This window comes from Agelaius phoeniceus, chromosome 7, assembly GCF_051311805.1.
Source record: "Agelaius phoeniceus isolate bAgePho1 chromosome 7, bAgePho1.hap1, whole genome shotgun sequence".
Classification (NCBI taxonomy): Eukaryota; Metazoa; Chordata; class Aves; order Passeriformes; family Icteridae; genus Agelaius; species Agelaius phoeniceus.
Genome location: NC_135271.1, coordinates 23,551,845 through 23,567,432, shown reverse-complemented (window position 1 = coordinate 23,567,432; position 15,588 = coordinate 23,551,845). Strand labels below are relative to the sequence as shown.

General features: G+C 40.0%; 1 protein-coding gene across 2 annotated transcripts in view; it reads left to right on the top strand.

Moving 5' to 3' along the window:
• SATB2 (SATB homeobox 2) overlaps positions 1-15,588 on the top strand; it is a 131,445-nt gene that overhangs the window by 64,049 nt on the left and 51,808 nt on the right. For both annotated transcript variants that reach the window (XM_054636526.2, XM_077181222.1), the window contains exons 6-7: positions 1,812-1,914; positions 14,302-14,774. In XM_054636526.2, coding sequence (XP_054492501.1) covers positions 1,812-1,914; positions 14,302-14,774 — 576 coding nt within the window. The remainder of the gene's footprint in view (positions 1-1,811; positions 1,915-14,301; positions 14,775-15,588) is intronic.

Genomic DNA, 15,588 nt, shown 5'->3' with positions numbered 1-15,588 from the left:
TTAGTAAATGGAAATTTAACTGAAGTGATACAAAAAAACATCCCTGGGTTTGCTCAACTTTGTTCAAAAACCCTCTTCTGCAGAGGCTATCGCCATGTCAGGCTTTCAGAATTCTATTGCTTGTTAAAATGCTGTAGAGCAAGGGAGGATTTATGGGCAGGGAATTGCTGCTGACTGCCACAATGCTAGGTTTATGTCTCAAAATATTGATTTTAATTAGAAAATTGAATCTCAGTTTTAGAAATTGGAGCTGCTACTTAAGGCTCTTACTTCATAGCCTGCAAACTCTGCTGCACTGCACCATAGCACTCTTTGAATGGAAAAGGCAGAGTGAAAAGGCAGTTGGGCCTCTTCAGTGAAAGAGAAATTACCTGTTGAAGACTGAAAGTAATCTGTATCACCCAGTTATCTTAAGTTGCTCAGTTTTGCTCATGATTTTTAAGTTTCTAAAACTCAAGAGTTAGGGACAGAGTCCTGTGATACTGCAGTGAACAGGACAGGAGACTGGGTAAATCTGGCAGAGGGATGGGATGATTTTGTTTTTAAAGCATTGTTAAATTCAGTGAGCCAATGCATAAGCCTCGTAGCTTTCCAGAGATGGCCAAGAGCCTGCAGGAGCTCGTAGGCCAGAGCTTGAAGCCATGGTTTGAGCTTTGGGATCATCTTGCTCTTTCCTCTTGGTGCAGAATGGCTGCACAAGGTGGCCCAGCTTTCTCTGAGCTTTGCTGTAAGTGCAGAAAGGGGGCATGACGAAAATAAAATACAGTCTGTGGAGAATGTTCTTTGACTCCTATGTCTTGGTGCTGTTAGATTGAATTTCCTTGGTGACAGTGTACATGTGCTGGGAGCAGTTTGACCCTGGAAGGGTTCAGAAAGGAGAAAAAGACAGTGCAATATTGTTGAAAGGATGCCTTCTCTATAGCATGGAGAAAGGAAAGAACTACCAGTAACGAGGCTGTTTGCCACCCTATGGGCAGAAGCACCCCAGGTATAAAATACCCTTTTTATTGGTATCAGGTGCTTGAAAACCAGTCTGCAGCCATCTCTTCATTCAGCTTGTATGGAGTTGCTTAGGGGGAATTTGCAGAGTAGGGAAGGGTGCTGGTTAGGCAAGTGGTATTTCAGTTTTGTTGAGCTTTCTTGTGGGTTTTGACTGCTCTGTGTTGTAGTATGTGTAGCTCCCTGTGCTCTGAATGGCACTGCTAATTTCTCTTCTGGGTGATTCTTCACACAAGAGCTAATCACACGTTTCTATAAATTATATTAATTTAACTTATTTGCCTAACTGTTGTTCTGCACCGAGTAGCACGGATGTTCTCCAGTTCTTGGCTGTGCAGTCTTGCTGCATTTGGAAGCAGAACAGAGACATCTGAAAAGCATTATTGGGATTATGCATGCTGGAGCATCTAATCTTACCTTTAGGATCTGGTTCCTAAATTGTGCTTGGTGCAGTGAGCATGTGTTACTCAGCCCAGCTCTGCTTGTTGTTATGCAACTGAAGTTTGGCTATTGCAGTATCACAAGTACAAAGCAAAGTAGAACTTCCCCCCCAGCCTGAGCTGCAGGTCTCAGTGTAGGTTTGTACTACATTTTTTTTACGTAATTATGCAAAATAATTATTGTTGTGATTTTATTCATGGCTGGGCATATAGAATGGAGAATATTTTGTACTCATCAGATGGTTCTTTTGGGTTTAAAGTCACACGTTGGATGATCATTGTGCACTCATGTGTCATTTGCTTTCCCTGGAAAAGATTTCTAATCATGGAAGATATTTTAAATCATTTTTGTTTTTCTTTCTATACTTCCAGAGTATGATTTCATCCATTGTAAATAGTACGTACTATGCCAATGTGTCAGCAACCAAGTGCCAGGAGTTTGGGAGATGGTACAAAAAGTACAAGAAGATTAAAGGTAAATTGATTTCTTTTGTTGCTTTCGAAATTCTTGAAATTCTGCTCACAGTTGGAGGTTATTTGATTTAAATAAAAGTAATAATAAGCAATAATAATATTTGTGAATTTGTCTACAAAGAGGACACAGTCACAGCACATTTGTAATTAAATCTGATACTTTACAAACAAGGCTGGCATGAAAACACAGGACACAAAACATGCTTAAAATATCCCATTTCACTGTGCTGAAAGATCAACTGTGTTTTGAATTAAGCAAAAACATTTTGGAAAGAAAACATTCTAGTATCTCAGGATTTAAAAGTTAAATTGCTATGTAAGTTGCCCTAGTTTTGTTTTGTTCCTGAAAGCTAAAAACCTGACTTTTTAAGTTTACATGTGCCCTTGTTCTCTGTTCTCAGTACTATGAAATGTACTGGCATTCCTGCTGTATTTTATTCTGTGGAATCTGGATACAGAGAATTTAGTACTGCTTGTTGGGCGACATTTATAAATAGCAAGGTGTTGCACCCACTGAAGTCATGAGAAAAATAGCCCATTGTATGTATTTTTTCTGTACTGAAATTGTATTAGTAGGTCCATAGTGCCTGAGGCAGTAAAACTATTTTAAGTTCATCCCATTCTCACCACTGAACTGTCTTGATCACCTGTCAGTGGTGCACAAAATGATGTGACAAGCATCCATCGTGTGTGGTTTGTTCTTTTATTGCTCCTTTCCTTTGGCAAGGGACTTAAGTGTGCACCGGACTATTTGTTTTAGTAGGTTTTTGGGGTTTTTTTTAACATTCATGTGCTCAGGACTTAGAGACTTAGAGTATAGTGAAAAGCTTTTCCATAATTCCTCCTGGGACCTCTCTCTCCAAATCTCCATCACCCTTGGACATTAGCTGTATGCTGGGGTAGGGTTTTTCCACACTTACCACTCTTTCTCTCTCTTACACCACTGAACGGAAGATTCATTGTCTGAAAGAAGGCATAGACTGTTATTGTCATTTCTGTCTGTGATCCTTTCAGTAGCCAGGAAAATCATAACAGAATTCACAAACATTATGAAGAAATAGGGTAATGTCATGTCCTTTCTGAGAAACTGCTGTATTTTCAGTTCTGTGAAGATTAGCATCTTTCAAAAAGAGTGCTGTCTTTTCCTCATAAAAGGCTGGGAAGCATAAGCCACAAAAGGTTGCTTGTTTTGTTTCCTTAGGACAGGCTAGAAATCTGCATAATAATATCATAAAAAGTCTGCTTCTTGAGTTAGGAACACATGAAACAAAATTGCATGAAACATCAGAACAAGTTCTGAGGCATCTGTTTTTTCTCTGCACATCTGGCTTGTGCAGAGCATACCTGTAAGACACTTACGCCTGGGCTCTGCAATGATTAGATTTTCAGTAGGGGGAAAAAAGAAAGAATGTTCTGTGATGAAATTATTTGTGTCTAGAAGGAAAATTGTCCGGGCAGGATTGGGGTAACAGTGCAGGCAAGGAAATGGAGATGTAGCTTTTCACCTACTAAAATGGTTTAGGCTAGAAGTAAAAATGTTGATTGGACATTTTAGTATGTGGTTACCCTCATGCCAAATAAACTGGATATTTTCTTTTCTCTGTAAGTTGCCATTGTGTGACTGAGAAGTGTTTCTTTTCTCTAAATGGTGTCTCTTAATAACAGAATTTTATTCAAAGTACTTTAACATATCTTCTTGGTTAAAAAGCAATCAAAGGAATCAAACAGCTTCAAGGTCATCACCATTCGCTTTTACTTGCTGTTCTGGGAGAACAGAAATAGGCTTTTTTTTTGCCTTTTTTTTTTTTTTCAAAACTGGGCAAGGGTGCCGGTTGCAGAGGCACTGGAAGCCCTTAACTGTAGTGTTCTTAACTGTAGAGACATTACTACAGCTTCTGAGTATTTCTAGTACACTGTTGTCTTCTACTTTCTTCCACTCTTAGAGCTTATGCTCTTAATTTTTCTTTATTTAGTAAGTGCACAGTTAAATTTTTAAGTGCAGTAAAAGCAGAATGAAACCTCAATCAAAAGGTCAAGGATCCAAACCCGAAGAGTTTGCCAGATAACTCTGTATCTGTGCTATTCAGAGACATAGCCAGTCGTTGCTGCTTGGAAGTTTGTGTGTGTGTTAGTAGGAGGAGAAAAAGGAAGGTTAAGGTATGTGTGAAGTAAACACAAGCTGCTATAAAGCAGTTCAAGTAGTGTTGATTCATCAACCATATGAGTGGGAGAGAAAACAAAGAGTCTGTGGCAGGTACAGTGGTGCATGGAGAATAAACAGCAACTTCAGAGCAGTAATCTTAACTGCCTGCAAGCAGGAAGACTTCTGCGCTTTAGGTGGCCAATTTCTCATCATCTCTCATTTAATGTTGTTTTGTTTCTTTTCTATAGCCTGATAGTCCTGCAGGACAGCTCAGTGTGCAAAAATCAGTGACTCAAGTTACATGCATCAGTCATCATGTGCTCCTTTTAATAATATTTTAAAAAAGGACTTCCATGAAGGTGAATGGATGATGAAGTGATTTGGTTTTTGGGCTGTAGCTGGATAGATTAGGTAAAACTATGATTTAGAGTTCTTGGAACCAGCACCCGTATCCTCGTGTAACTCTAGAGCTGGTTACTAGAAAGTAAAAGCAAAAAACAATTCACATGAGCTGTGGTAAATACAAAATAGGAAGGGGCTTCAAAATAACTTTATTGACGTTGCAAACTAAATGCAGCCTACAGTGTTAAATGTGTTTCATATTATCTGCTAATGTCTGTTTTAATAAAACAGTGGGAACTAAATGGTTGCTTCTTAATCAAAACCATCATTTCCTAAACATAAGCTATGTGATTCTGTTACAAATTGCCACATATAGATCTACTAGGTCAAACTTTTTTCCTTTCTCATAGAAATAAATAAACAGTAAATTAATCATACTCCTTGGAAGATCAAAGTAATTACAACCAAAGACAGACAGAAATAAAAAGTTCTCTGGAAAAAGGAAAAAAAAGAAAAGCATCAGGTTGCTGAGTGCATAGCTAATGTTTAAATAATATAAGAAAGTGAACAATCAATAATTTGATATCATTAGCAACAGATGTAAAAGCTGTATACAAATGGAATTGTATCAAATCTCAAGTAAACATTCTCAGTGTGCATTCTGTTGAACTCACCGAAAAGACAGCTAAACTACTTATGCTCATAATTCTAAAAAAGTTTTCAGTTAGTTCAGCTCAGCATGTCAATTTTGTCCTATGTCAGATGATGCTGGAATAAAATTCTGCTTTAATTTTTTTTCTCCCACCCTGTCCCATCCCCTTAAGGTTTTAAAACGTTCACAGTTTACTCAGCAGCACAAGAGTTAGTGTACAGCCAGATTTGGGAATTTTCAGGTATGAGGATAGAGGCTTTTTGTCTCCTCCTGGCCCTGGGTCTGCCACTTAGGGTGTGTGTGAAGATGTGAGGGAGATTATAATGGGATGTCTACTCTTTTCAGTCTCTCTGGCATATACACGTATATATTTGAAGAAGAGCTTATATTAAAACCAGTTATAATGGAATGTGTACAGTGGTTGAGAAACAAAAGGCATAACAGTTCTACTGTGGGCCTTTTGCCTTTAGGGTATCTGTAATCACTTGAGGTGGTAATTAAGCTATTAGTGTGTGTTGTAATTTTGCTCAAAATATGCACCATGAATTAATCTAAGATTGCTACGTGAAGCCTCTTTTCCCCTTTTTTATTTACTTTTTTTTTTTTTTTTGAGGGATGCAAGACCTTATAGTACAAAGTTGTGCATACATGACAAGGCTTAATTATGTTTAAACCTGCCTCATTGAAGAATTAGAGATCCCCCTTTTTTACTAAAGAATACATACTAATAAATGACAACTACAGACGAATGGCTTATTCCAGTGGTTCTCAAGCTGCCTTTCTCCTGGGCAGTCCCACGGGGATGCTTCTGTCAGTCTGAGAAATGCTTGTCTGATTTCTCTAGAAGTTGAACTTGCTGAAGCTGGGAGAAGGCATTTAACACTGTTGAAATGCAGGATATTAATAATTGCTTGAAAGGTTTGCATTGGTTTTAAATTTGATTTACAAATAGATACAGGAATAAAAACAATGCTTTGTAAGTAACTATATACATGTGTGTGTGTATATATATATGTGTATGTATGGAGAGAGGTATTTCAGAACTTAAACATGCAATTCAGGTAATTCTCAAGGGATCAAGCTTGTACCAGTTACCTATTTGTGTCCCAGTGCTTTGGGTTCATAGCATTTAAAATATTTTTTAGCTCTCTTTCTCAATAGATATTTCACTTCAAAGTGTCATGCTTTCTATTTTTATCAGAAGGACTATCACTGTATCACAATTCTTTCACAACTGAAAATTTTAACTGGTGTGAATATTTTCTTTTTGCCTGATGACACAACTTAGCTCAGTGGGAGGCAGTTAGAAAGGCAGCAGGAAAAAATAAATACATTGTGGACTTAAAATTAAAAAGACATACTTTTTTTTGTGTGTGTATGAAGAACACGTCATCTTTGCTCCTGCCATCAGTGTCTGTCAAAATATAGCTTTCTGTGGATGTGAGGCTGTGGCTGTCTCAAAGTTTTTGTGGAATGATGAGGCTTTGCAGTTTAAAGGAGGAGGCCTCAATTACTTCTGTTTCAACAGATCATGAATGCAAGAAAAAGCTTTCATAGCTTCCTTAAATTGAGAATCTGCTTTGGCTCCTCTTTGATTTTTCCAATATTACTGATTTGTTGTTTATGTGCTCTTTTATTCTTGAAAGTTTGTTTGCTTACGTCCAATAATGGATAGACTGAGCAATCTGTTTCTCTTTTAACGTGTTCCTAGAGGCCAGTGTAGGTTCAGAGAGGTTAGAAACATGATTCAGAAAGGCTCCCAGCTTTCTTATTTCCAGGCTGAAGGAACTGAGGATTGCAGCACAGTGATAATGCCAGTGTGAGCCTAGGGAAAACTGTCATTATGTGCTTTGAGGAAGAGTTTTTAATTGTTCCTCTGAAGCAGATGTTGTGGAGGCCTCATGAAGAGGCTCACCAGATCTTTCCTGAACAGAGTTTCTGACTTTTAAAAATACTCTTTTTACTGATACATGCATAGGTATTTACCTTTCTCTATGTAAGTAGAGGGGTTTATATATAGTATGTATTTATATGCATATATCTTGGCCTTTTGCAGAAATGTTAAGTTTTTTAAGGAAGTACATATCATATCTTGTTTGGATATTGGTTATGGCTCTGGCACCAAAGCATTTAGGGTCAGCTGTGAGGCTCTTGACATTACTGTAACTTCTTTGCTTACTTTTATACTCCTTACTGTGTATTCATTTCCCTAAAACCAGGACTTTTCTCACTTTCTTAAATAAAAAGGAAGGAAAATAACATCAGTCACAGCAAACTTGTCAGCATTTAGGTAACATACATGACCTGAAGATCAGCTCTTGACTCAGGGATGTCCTCTTAGTCAGTAGCCTGCTGTGCTATTTTATGAGGAGAGTAGTTCATCAGTTGTCACTAATGATGAGGAAAAAGTGGCCTCTCTCTTTAAATATAAGTTAAAAGTGTCAAGATTCAGCAAGAATTATAGACCACTTGACCGCTGTTTTCGCCACCCACATTAGCATTTTGCATTTCAGCATTGTCAGTGATGTTCAGTGCCAGTTTGGGGGTTTGTACATGTGTTGTTAAAAGCCAATTTAGCTGCTGCTGTGTGTTCCAGGGGTGTATGAATTGTGGCCCTCTTGGCTATTCCTCTCTGTAAAGACAGAATTAAACCACATGCTTTGGGTTTATTTCTTTAATTAAGAGTAATTTTTATCTAAGGTAAATGCATATATGAATCTCAGCTTTCAGAATGTCTTCCTTGGCTTGTGGCTGTTCTGGGGCAGTGGCTCTCACTGCTCACAGTGCCTGTGCTGTGGCAGAGGAGACGTGAGATTTGCTGAGTGGCATCTCCTGTGCCTGTGTGTGGCTGGAGCTGCAGCCAGCGCTGCTGTAGGCAACACAGGCCACGCAGTAAAGACTGGAAACCCTACTGTGGAGAAGCTGTCCAGCCACTTGTCCCATGTCTTGCTCAAAGGATGTCACTGAACTTTTTTTTTTTAAATGTCTCCTGTTCCAGTACTGGGCTTTTCTCAGAGAGGACCAGTTGTGTGCTGCAGCTGGGACATCTGCCCTTTTGAATTCTTAGTAAAGAATGGTCATCTCCACTTTCTAAAAAGAAAACATGTTTTTGTTTTAACCTTTGGAATCTCAAAATTAATTTTCTTTCATATTTAAAAATTGTGTGCTGCCAAACAACGACATGTTAGCTTAGAAGAAAAGTTATTTTCACAAAGTGAGCATTAGTGGAGATAAGTTTCAAACAGGAGGATAACTTGAAGCTTAGGTACAGGCATAAGCTTTCCTATGTGAAAAGCTGCAAAGCGTCTCTCTGATCCTGTGAGTTTCATAGAATATGTAAGTCCAAGAGCAGAGTGGCATTCTGTTCACTTGAAATTTGATGAATTTGTATCTCTGACTTAGTGATATTTGTGTTCTGTCTCCCTCCCTTCACCATCTCTGGTGGTATGAATCAGGAATATGCACGTATGTATCTCAGAAGAATTGCGCAATTGCCTGGGTCATCTAGGAGGTTTGTACCTCTCACAAAAGATTGAGTCTACTGTTAAAATTTTGACAGGAAGGGAGATACTTTTATATCAAATGGTAACATCAGTCCATCTAAACCAGTGCTGCCTGTGTTTCTGTCAGTGTTCTAACTAATGATTCTGCTGCTTCTCCTTTTCCATTTCACCTGACCAGTATTCATGGGTTAGAGCAGGTGGTCACTAGAATACCTTCAGTATCATGGTTTTCTCTGCCAGATGGATCTGGCATGTCCTTTTGACAAACAATTTAACATGATTATGAAGAACTGAGTTCATACTTCTGTGTGCCTCTTGAACCTGTACAAAACCCCAAAAACCTAAAAATGAGATGATGATACTTGTCTTCTGACAGGCATCTTTGGAAGCAGTGCAGTCCAGGCAAAGCCCATGTAAAGAATATGACTTCTTATACTTGAGCACTGGCAGAAGACATGTTAGCATCCCTGTGTCCCAAGGGATGACTTAGAGCTAGTCTTGAGGATAAGGGGTGAGCAGGTCAGCTGCACAAAGAGAGTCAGCAATGTTAGTACACTCTGCTCAGTTTACCTCGGACTGGTGGTTGAAGGCTCACTTTTAATGATGATTCTAAATTTAAAAAATAGTGATTTGTGCATGGTGGGAACTGAATGGTTTGCAACTCAACAAAGAACAGACAATGGCCTTTCCTGTCTGTTTTCCATTAGGCTTGGATAAAGGCCTTTGCTACCCACAGCCGGCGGGCAAACAATTTCTGTATGTGCTCTATAGCTGTTTTGAGGTTCTGTGCTGTCCTGTAGGAGTAGGGGGAAAGGTTTTAAAAGTTACAGCTTCTTATCACGTCTGCCTCTCTGGTCAGCCTGCTTTTCCTTCAGTCCTGAATGCAGGAACAAGTGGCCTAGGCAGAGATCAGGCACTGAAGCCAGTGAATGACTATGGGTAAATACAAAGATTAGATGCTGACTGAAATGAGACTCCTCAGATCAGCCCTTTGCACTGAAGTGGTTAAGTGGGCTGTGATTAAAAGAAATGAGTAATTATCCCAATTACAGATAAAAAGATATGGAATTACCACTTTAAAAGCACCTCCTGTGCTCTGGAGTGGTTCTGTTATTTACAAAGTGGTAGTTCATAATTATGCAGCAGAAGCAAGAGGGCACCCTCTGGGTGTAGTGCAGCAGCCCTGTCTCTCCGAGGTGGAGCTGGTGCTGTGCTTTGTCCCCCAAACATGACTCCAAAGTTCAGGTCTTGCTCCAGTGAGCAAGATGGTGCCAAGCCAGGAGAAATTGTGGAAACCTTTCTGTCTCAAGCTTAGTGCAGGGTATACCAGAGTTCACAGAGCTCTCCCAGCTTGGCCGTGACCACTGCTAGAAATGGCTTTTGTGATCACCAGGTTTTAAATAATAAATAAAACAAAGAAGCAAACTGAAGCACTGGAGAACAGCCCTGGGTGGTGACATCCTGTCACAATTGAAGCATGGCAATTCTGCCGGCTAGTAACTTATTACAAAACGTTTCTTTACCAGCTTCTTCTTACTCTGGGGCAAAGTGCCTGTGTGCCTGTGGGACTGAAAAGTTCCGGACACGCTGGGTCATGGACGCTGGCGGGTCCTCTGTGTCCCTGCTTGCAGTGCAGTGTTGGGAGACGTGTTACACTCTTGCTCTCCCTGCTGCATCCCTCATTGTGCACAGGAATTTGGTTTCCAGTGCTGTCAGTCAATTCAGTGCCACGCATAAGCCCTAAATGCCCCACGGGCTGTTTGTCAGAATGTTCCTATTAACAACTCAGTGCAAATAAAGTATGAAGGGAAGGGAAGGTGGAGAAATAAATCTTATTTTAAATCTTTTGAGCTGGTTTTATTTTAAATGGAAAGTTGCATGCAGACCACCCCAAGCTATTGTGCTGTGGTCTGCGTCAGCTGCTTGACTGTGCAAGGAAGACTGGGCTAGAGGTTAAGAGCATCACACAGGGGAAGGGTGCACTGAATTCCTTTTGTGCTGGATCCAGGAAGTTTTAACTCAGTATGGAGTTGAAATACATTGACACACATGGTAATCGTTACAAGATGAGAACGGAATATTCAAATACAATAATTTGCTGCTCCCATTCTGGGGATTATGTTGGTTTCTGACTCTTGCAGAGGTAGTGACATGTTGTAGGGAGGTATAGAAAAAAGAAGGGCAGATGCTATTCTAGAGTGCTCTCAGGGCTAATTGCCGAGCTTAACGCAGTACCTGTTGTCCAGACACAAGTCTCTGCCTACCTAGTGATGGGCTTCAGAAGGGTGGGTGGCTCTGCAATATGACAGTGCTGTTGTACTTGGTTTAAATAAGCTCTTCAAGCAAAGAACTGCAGAATTGTATACCAAGCGAGTGATGCAGAGAGAAAATGAAAACACTGCAATGCCTTTTGCTGTGGTCACACCACAGATGGAGGTAGGTAACAGCCTCCTGAACCAGCTTTTATTTAACTACCACAGGCATTGCTAGCAGAAGTAGTTTATGAGCAGTACTTGAATGTAGACAGTACATATCCATGGAACCCCTTCCTTCCCAGTAAGGTCCTGCTGCTCTCTCCTCACATATTTATATTCCAATCAGTACAGCTTTGTATTCCAATCAGTACAGGACTACAAGAGGTCTGAAACTATCCCCTGTAATTGGGTACGAACATGGAAAACGGAGGATGCAAATGTAAAAGCCCTGTCTCGGGAAGATCTGAGGCTGAATGCTGATTGCAAAGAAGCTTTGTGGCTCCTGTATCCCTTTCTTCTTAGAGCATTGCTGGCAAGCTGGCCTGTGTCTCAGGACAGTGCCACTCTCCATCTCCAGGCTGTCTCAGTCTTGCTCCTGTTCAGCCCTGCAGATTTGGTAACCAATCCATAGTTACCAAAGAACAACAGGGAATCAGATACAGGCAGTGTGTTAAAGAAGGAAAGAGTCTTGAGGAGTTGAGTAATGCACATTTTTTCCATCCAGCGTAACTGCTAATGGTAACCTTTTATTACTGAAGTGGTCGAAGTGACTAGAATCTGGTTTGTTTATAGGGAGTACATGCATGGCTGGGTAGTCTAATGTGATCAAAAAAGGAAACTGATAATAAGGGAAAAATATACCTGCGGAAGCAAGTCAGGTGATGTTTCTGTGTAATTCCAAGTAGCACTGCAGAGATTAACAGCCTGGCAGCCTTTTCATCTTAAACTTTATTTTTATAGGGGCTTATAACTTGGCATTGAAGTCAAGAGTGGGTGGAAACTTGGCAAATGTGGTTCAGCCCAGAAAGTGAATGTTATTTATATTTATTTCTCACCAAGTTTTCAAAAACACTTGGTTACTGTTTTTATGTTCTAACAAGTAATAATTTGTTGGTTTCAGTGACTTATTCTCTGTGTGCTCCTCAAACTACAAATAGTTCAGAACTTTTTCAGCTCTTCTGAAACTTCTAGCGGAAGGACTCTTTTATTTTTAGGGTTGTCAGTGATGTAGCAGGATGGTCCAAGTATTTCATTATACTGAACAACAGCTTTATGCTACTTACACCTGCCAAGTAGCTATTGTACCTTGGACTAATTGCACTTGGCTAGCAACAGTGTGTGTTTAATGGCATTACTCAGGTGCAGCTTAGTGCAGAGAGGCTGAGGAGGCGATAGTATTGCCATTTTGGCTCTGAATCATCTGTTTTGCAGAACGTGGTCTGAGGCTGTGACAAAGCAGCCCCTCACTGCCCTGCCCACATCTCTGCATTGATGATGGGTCCATCCCTGGAATTAGCACTACTCCTGTTGCATATTTCACATTGATTACATGTCTGTTCCTGAATATAGAACTGGTATAGAACTCCTGGTATAGAGCTTTCTGTGCCTCATATCATGGAGGCCTTCTGACATCATGAGGAGCAGCTTTTGAATAGGTATTTTCAGTAAGATGAAGTATTGCATTATGTATCTGACAGCCTGTGACTAACAGAGCAAAATGGTCGTTTGCTGACAATAATATTTGTGTATCACACATTTTGCATTGCTTTTCATAGTTGAAATACAAATAAAGACTTATTTATAAATTCAGGTGGGTTTAAGCATTGGGTTTTGTGGGAAAGTAGGATTCATAGCTTTCTTAGAAATTAATTTTCATTTTGAATTTTTTAAAGCAATTATTTAAAGAAGGCTAAAGATGTTACCGTGTTTTCCTTTTAAAGAATGGGAAGAATGAGTTAAAATTTCTTACAAGGAAATTCTGGGTATTAATTCACCTAGTTATAAAATTCAGTACTTGTGATGTTCCAGAGTGACAGTTCTAAAAATAGTTACTGTGTGTATGTATGTGTTCAGGGCATGACCCTCTCTGCCTTAGATTAACTCTGGGAGGAGAAAAGAGCTCTCTTTCTATTTAGAAGAAAAGAGAGCAAGTCATCAGTAAGCTATCATTCTGAGTATTAACTGTGTAAAGCTTTATATAGATCAGGTTTTTAAAAAGAGTTCAAAACCTCATACAGTTAATCATTGCACAAGTTATAACAGTATTATGACCTTTCTGAAATAAATCCTATCTTGTTACTTGCTGAGACCAATACAGGGATGAGGTAGTGGTTTTCTTGGATGACATGTTTCTAAACACTTACATATCAGATCAATATAAAAATGCCTATTCAATTGCGCGTAGGGAGGCTTATGGAATCTGCAACCTACTGTAGAAGGACTTCTGATTGCTTAAAATAACCTAGGTAGGAATAATATTTGTGCACTTGCTAAACTCCATTTCCTATTTCAAATGGTACTTTTAGAGTAAATTTTATTTTGTGATGTGTGTGTTTAGTTTTGCAGTTACCTGAAAAGATACTGTGATATTGCTGACATAAGATATTTAATAGGGACAATGCACATCAGTATATAAAACAAGAGTATATGCATTTAGTGTGTACTGTTTTAATTTTTTTGTAATGTGATGTCACTTAGAGATCACTGTTGTGTTACACAAAGTTTTTTTGAAGAGAGTGAAGGCACTTTCTTTCAAGTGGGCATTTGTGCAAAGTGCTTTAAAAGTTTCTGGACAAACTCATGGCAATGAGGCTTTGGCTATAAAGAACCATAGCTTCAAACTTTTCTCATGTGTGAATTTCACTGTTTTGTAACATGAATTTCGCTTTTTTGTACTATGCTTTCACACAACTGACATGAGTCTGCTGTGGTGCACCTGGGTGAGCTGATGGTACCAGAAAGGTTTATCCACACACAGTGCAAGGTAGAGTTTATGTGGAAAAGATAATAGTTGCCAAGTTTGTAATGAGAAGCAGTGCCATGAGCTGCACAGGGAATGGCCTTGCTTCCATTCAGTTTGTGTGAGTGGATACCAATTTGAGTTTCTTTCCTTTACCTAGATTCCAGGGATTCTGAAACACTGACCACTTTTAAAGGTTAATCAATTTTCTGTGACAGATTCAAATGTTAGTAATGGTATAAATAGAAGTGTCCAAGCTTTTTTCTTTTAGGAAAGGAGGCTGGGGAGGATTCCTGCTGTTGGTTTGTAGGGAGTCTTCATGAGCTGTGGATGAAGCCTAGGAAGTCTGAAAGAATGTTAATTATTCTTGTTGCTTTTACTTTGTGTTTCTTTTGCTTATGTTTCTATGATACTTCTGTGCAATTGTAGATTTACAAAGTAAAGCAGATGCTGTTGTGTGCAGTCACCTGCAATATAATCCCTGCCCTAAGTGCAAACTGAAATGACAGCAACATAATTTTTCTCTTTTAACAGTGGAAAGAGTGGAAAGAGAAAATCTTTCAGACTATTGTGTTCTTGGTCAACGTCCCATGCACTTACCAAATATCAACCAGCTGGCAACTTTGGGAAAATCTAATGAACAGTCTCCTCACGGCCAAATTCACCACAGTACTCCAATCCGAAACCAAGTGCCAACGATGCAAACCATGATCAACCCTGGGCTCCTGTCTCCTCAGCTCAGTCCACAGCTGGTGAGGCAGCAGATAGCCATGGCCCATCTGATAAACCAGCAGATTGCTGTCAGCCGACTCTTGGCTCACCAGCACCCACAGGCTATCAACCAGCAGTTCTTGAATCATCCACCCATCCCTAGAGCTGTCAAGCCAGAGCCATCAAATTCATCGGTGGAAGTCTCTCCAGATATTTACCAGCAAGTCAGAGATGAGCTGAAGAGAGCCAGTGTGTCTCAAGCTGTCTTTGCAAGAGTAGCATTCAACCGCACACAGGTACCAATTTCTATTCTATAACCAAGAAGGGGCAAAGCTGTGGCTCTTGTGGGGCTGTGTGGTTGTTGCAGGTCAGGGAAGAGGGCATACCATTGAAACACGTCAAACCACTCTCAGTCTTTTCTCCAGTCTCTGTCGGTTTTGAACAAGGCTGTTTCTTCCTGGAACAGCTGTTTGTTTGCATTTGGCCACTCCTGTGCCATTACTTGAGCTTTGTTCTCTAGCAGTCATTCTGCTCATGGGAGTTCTTCCCTGAGCTCCTCTCTGTGGTTATAAACCTCCATATTTCCCCCTGCCTGATTGCCAGGAAGAGGTAATGAGAGACTGAGAGTCAGAGGTGTTTTTGGGATTCCTACTGGTGCTTCCTCAGTTCCTTCCTGTGGTACAACTGATGCCACAACTAGTGCCAGAGGCTGCTCCCACAAGAAGTGTGTAAGGCAAGTGTGCTGGGAAAAATGTCTGCCTTTTGTAGCAGATTGTGTTTGCTTTCATACATCTGATACAGGTTTTCTCCCTCACCTAGTGAAATGCAGATGTTGAAATGATTGCATGATAGTATCAGCTCAAGCCTGGCACATGGAGTACCAGGGTGAATGTGTGCTCAGAAAGACAGGCCGTTTACATTTATCCTACAGGATGCAACATGTGATCTCTCAAATGTGGTACGCTGTAGCAAGGCTTAAGAAATAGAATGTGGCTTAATATTCAATATTGGTACAAATAGCTGGAGTTGTTATTTGAGGTAAGATTCACCAGTAAGAGAAGAAAAGGGGGAGTATATATCTCTAGGAGGTCTGTCCCATGCCCTATACAG